At 63.7% G+C, this 4,887-nt stretch overlaps 1 protein-coding gene across 1 annotated transcript; it reads left to right on the top strand.

The window, feature by feature from the left end:
• The first annotated feature begins 2,162 nt into the window (after positions 1-2,162).
• Positions 2,163-3,440, top strand: Fut7 (fucosyltransferase 7). Its single transcript, XM_023700498.1, has 2 exons — positions 2,163-2,240; positions 2,499-3,440. Exons 1-2 carry the CDS (start codon positions 2,228-2,230, stop codon positions 3,353-3,355), a joined length of 870 nt encoding a protein of 289 aa, XP_023556266.1. The 5' UTR covers positions 2,163-2,227; the 3' UTR covers positions 3,356-3,440.
• The last annotated feature ends 1,447 nt before the right edge of the window (positions 3,441-4,887 follow it).

Here is a 4,887-nt window from a genome sequence, read left to right on the forward strand (position 1 = left end):
CCCTCCTGCACTCTTGCTGGCCCAAGTGCTGCTGTGATCGTCAGTAGCAACCTGCAGCCTCCAGCCTGTCCTCCTTCTCAACTGGGTGTGCTCCCCTCTGGGAGCCTGCAGTGGCCAGGAGACCCTGGCTAGGCAGAGTGTGGTTCTGACTCAGCCAGACCCTGGGCTGCCAAGCAGGGGCCAGGTGCCCACTGGTGTCCTTGAGATCCGGGGCAGTCAGGAGGCCTGGCAGGGAGGTGGTAGGCTAAGGCCCCCCAGCTCTCTCTGACTCACTGCCTCGCTCCCTTGTTTTTCTGACCCATTAGGGGCCACCAGGTTCCCACACATGGACGCCCAGCGTAAGCTGGGCAGCAGTCAACGGCACCCTGGCAGAGGGAGGGGAGGCGCCTTTGAATCTATCCAAGAAGGGAGCTGGCTGAGGGTGTGGGCGAGGCTGAGGCAGGGCCCTCACCAGCCTGGTGGCACAAACAGGAAGGATAGCACCTCTGGTAACCAGAAACTGGTGGCCCTCGGCTGGTGGCGGGGGGTGGGGTGGGGGCAGGAGGGAGACAAGCAGGGAGGGGCAGTGTGGTGAAGCCAGGGTGTGTCTCCCGGGGGGCCAGATGCCAGGGGAGGGGCCACAGGCATAAGCACCCCATAAGCATCCCCCCAGATGCACCATGACCAGTAGGGCAGTCTCCAGCCCCTGGGAGCAAAGCCCCTTGGGCCGGCAGGCTGGCACTGGGCCACTCTGCAGCCACCCGCCCTCCTTGCTGTTGCACAAGTTTTCCACCACAACCTGGAAGCCAGGCGAGCCGCAGGGCCTGGGGGGCTGCAACTGCCACTGCCCTGGGGCTCACCCGTGCCCTACCACACTCTGCCACCAGCTGCCTGGTTCCTGTCCCAACCGCACTCTCGTCTTCCCGTGGGGCCATAGCTGAGAGAGACCAGCGGCTCTCAGGGGCCCCCGGGGGACAAGGATGGGGCTCGGTGGAGTGTAGGGCCTGGAGATGGAGCCAGGGCGCAGACCTAGTTGGTTGTGCCTGCTGCTGCCCTTCAGGGACCCCTGGCTTGGAGGCTTCGGCACCGCATGTGACCAGGCCTAGCTGTATTTGGGAGGACATGGGGTCCTAGGCTGCACAGCAAGTGGTCTGAGGGGACTGCTTGGCAGCACCCCAGCTAGGAGCTTGGGGTGACCTGGAGGGCCACTCCAGACTGGCCTTATCTGGAAGGCTTATCTCTCACTTGGAGGGGCCAAGTAAAAGGGGAAGGAACTCGACCTCCGGTCAGCCCTGCCGCCAGACTGGCTGAAGAAGGGGCCTTAGGCTGCATGTACCTTTCCTGTTCCTGCCACAGACGCCAGACCCTGCTCATCCACGTCAGGGACCAAACGACTCCTTCCCTTTCCAGCCTGGAAAGCCCCCTCCCCTCGGGCTACAAAGAGGAAGTGAGTGAGTAGAGCCTTCCCAGCCCCCTGGTACCTGAGCCCAACCCTCCTGCTGCTCCGGACAGCTCAGGGCCTGCCCCCTCCCCCAGCGCATGCTGCGCTCTAGAGCACCCTGTGGTGCCCTGTCCCCAATCTGGATTCCGGGCCCAAGGCAGCTCCTTAAGGTGACAGGTGGGGTGGGGTGCCCTATAAGAAACCTCAGCCCCCTGAAATTGCTGAGCACTCACCTCTGGGGCACCTGGGGGCCTGGGAGAACGTGACCAGCACAGGGTGAGAGCAGGGAAGTGGGTGACACCGCCGCAGGGAGGGGCTGCTGCCTCTCAGGGAAGTGCACCTGCTCTCAGCTGGCATCCAAGCCGTGCAGATGGCACCTGCAGTGCAGTGCCCATCTGAGGAGGGGCCACCACTGGGGTGCTTACATGGGCACATCTCCTGGGGAAATTGGGCCCCTTCCTCCTCCTCCTCGCACACAGCTGGTAGTCTCTGGGCCTATCTGGAGCCCGGTAGGGGTGAGCAGGGGCCTAGCTTGAGGCTCTTCCTGTCACCAATGCCAACTCAACTCCTGACAGCTGGGGGTGGAGGTGGGGACAGTGGTTGACGCCAGAGGCTGGGGGGCAGGGGTGGGGCAGTGCTGCAGTGGGAAGGCCTCCGGGCTGCCCTCACTTTGGGCAGATAAAAGAAGAGGGCTTCCAGGCACATGCTGAGTCTGGGCGGAGCTGTGATTTCAGGGGCCACTGTCAAGGTGGCTGCTGTGATTTGAGAACCTCGGATTTTTGGGTGACTGATTCCAGGAGGCTCTGGATGACTCATGCTGGTGAGTGTCGGCCATGCAGAGGATGGGGTGGTAAGGCCTAGGGGACCCGTGCATGTCTTCAAGCTTGGGATGACAGCCTGTCTTCCTGTGCCGCTGCAGGACGAGGCCCTACCAGGAAGCTTCGAGCCTGGGGGGGCCTGGCAGTAGGAGCCATGCTCTCGGGCTTCTGGCTCCTGCGGCTCCTAGGACCAGCCCCAGGGCATGTGCCAGCACCCCAGCCCACCCTCACCATTCTCATCTGGCAATGGCCCTTCACAGACCAGCCCCCAGAGCTCCCGGGTGACACCTGCACGCATTACGGCGTGGCCCGCTGTCTCCTGAGCACTAACCGAAGCCTACTGCCCACTGCCCACGTGGTAGTCTTCCACCACCGTGAGTTGCAGACCCGGCGGGCCCACCTGCCTCTGGCACAGCGGCCACGTGGGCAGCCCTGGGTCTGGGCCTCCATGGAATCTCCCAGCCACACACACGGGCTCCATCGCCTCCGGGGCATCTTCAACTGGGTGCTGAGCTACCGGAGTGACTCAGACATCTTCGTGCCCTATGGCCGCCTGGAGCCCCGCTCAGGCCCAGCACCCCCATTGCCACCCAAGAGCCACTTGGCTGCCTGGGTGGTCAGCAACTTCCAAGAGCGGCAGCAGCGTGCCCAGGTGTATTGGCAGCTGGCACGCCACCTGCGGGTGGATGTGTTTGGGCGTGCCAGCGGGCGGCCACTATGTTCAGACTGTCTGGTGCCCACTGTGGCCCGGTACCACTTTTACCTGTCCTTTGAGAACTCTCAGCACCGAGACTACATCACAGAGAAGTTCTGGCGCAACGCATTATGGGCTGGCACTGTGCCTGTGGTGCTGGGGCCCCCACGGGCCACCTACGAGGCCTTCGTGCCCCCTGATGCCTTTGTACATGTGGATGACTTCAGCTCCACCCGTGAGCTTGCGGAGTTCCTCAGCAGCATGAATGAGAGCCGGTACAGAGGCTTCTTTGCCTGGCGTGAGCAGCTGCGTGTGCGGCTGCTCACCGACTGGAGGGAGCGCTTCTGCACCATCTGTGCCCGCTACCCCTACCTGCCCAGAGGCCAGGTCTACGAGGACCTGGAGGGCTGGTTCCAAGCCTGAGCACCCACTGCCCTCGGGGGAAGCCATGTGGGTGGCAGGGCAGCAGGCCTCCCAGGCCACTGTGGGGCAAGCCAGAGTTACAGACCAGGAAGCCAGGAGGCAGAGAGAGCTACACTGGGCGGCCATGGAGGCTGGGGGTTGGGGGGCCTGGAGGGTGGCAGTGCGGGAGGGTGAAGCAGCTCAGGATGATGAAGGAGGAAAGGGGCTTAGGACGGCGGCTCTGCCCCAGAGCAGGGCTGGAAGCACCGTTTCGGTGGAAGAAGGTGGAGCAGCTCTTGGACTAGGGACATCCGGCTTGTGGTTTGGGAGGCCCAAACCTGGATCCTGTGACCCTCCCCACATGAAGCACCCTGGTCCCCTGTCCACAGTTCTGGCCTGGCGGCCCCAGACACAAACAATAAAGAGAGGAATGGGATTTTCAGGCGGGTGGGTCTGTCAAAGCGCTTCCCCGGGCTTCTGCCTCTGTCCTGCTCTGAGGGCCGCTCAGGGCACCTCGCCTGTCCCCCACCCCACCCCATCTCCCGGGACAAACAGCAGAAACCCCGGCGGACGCCCCATGAGGCTGAGGCGCCCATCTCTGGGTGGGGCTGGTGAGGGCAGGAGATCATGAGGGTGAGAGGCGGGGGGATCGGGCCGGTACTGATAAAGCTCCGGGTGGTGTGGCAGTGACCCCTCTCCCCTGCGGCTTGTGGGAAAGACCGCCGGAAGCCTCGGCCCAGCGCTGCCTCCCGGGCTGCCGGGTGAAGGGGTTGGGGGTGGTCTGAGGCCGGTGTGGGTGGGGCTGTGTTCCACCCACCTGCGGGGGTTCGCCTACCCCTGCAGAGGAGCCGGGAGGGAATGGGGGGCCCACAGAAAAAGGCTCAGACATTCCTGAGGGTGCGCTCTTCACGCATCCCAAGCAGGACGCCCACCGCCTTATCCTACAGCCCCAGGTGGCCAAGGGAGGAGAGGTTGATCCTGTCCCTCTCTGCCCTCTGCTACCCCCTGCTGGCCTCTTGTGGCACTGCTGACCTCCGGGCCGACCTGGCCTTGCAACAACAACCGCCCCTCCCGCATGCCTTAGAGAGGGCCGGGGTCTGTCCAGCAGGTGACCTGCCACTCGGTAGAGGGGACTGTAGGGCAGGCTGCTTGTGCAGAGGCTGGGCTCACCCCAGACACAAACGGACAAGCGAGCCACGTACAGAGGAGCAGCCTGCGTCGCCAGCACCCCGACTAGCAAGCACTTACTGGGTCAGCAGCCCCCTCAGGTTTACCCTTGCTGCTCAGAGGGTGACACCCTGGGCAGAGCATTGCAGTGATTTTTGTGTGTGTGTGATGGCTTGCTACACATCACAGGCTGGCCTCCTACACATCACAGGCTGGCCTCCTACACATCACAGGCTGGCCTCCTACGCATCACAGGCTGGCCTCCTACACATCACAGGCTGGCCTCCTACACATCACAGGCTGGCCTCCTACGCATCACAGGCTGGCCTCCTACGCATCACAGGCTGGCCTCCTACGCATCACAGGCTGGCCTCCTACGCATCACA

The sequence above is a fragment of the Octodon degus genome, unplaced genomic scaffold (assembly GCF_000260255.1).
Source record: "Octodon degus isolate 3935 unplaced genomic scaffold, OctDeg1.0 scaffold00123, whole genome shotgun sequence".
Classification (NCBI taxonomy): domain Eukaryota; kingdom Metazoa; phylum Chordata; class Mammalia; order Rodentia; family Octodontidae; genus Octodon; species Octodon degus.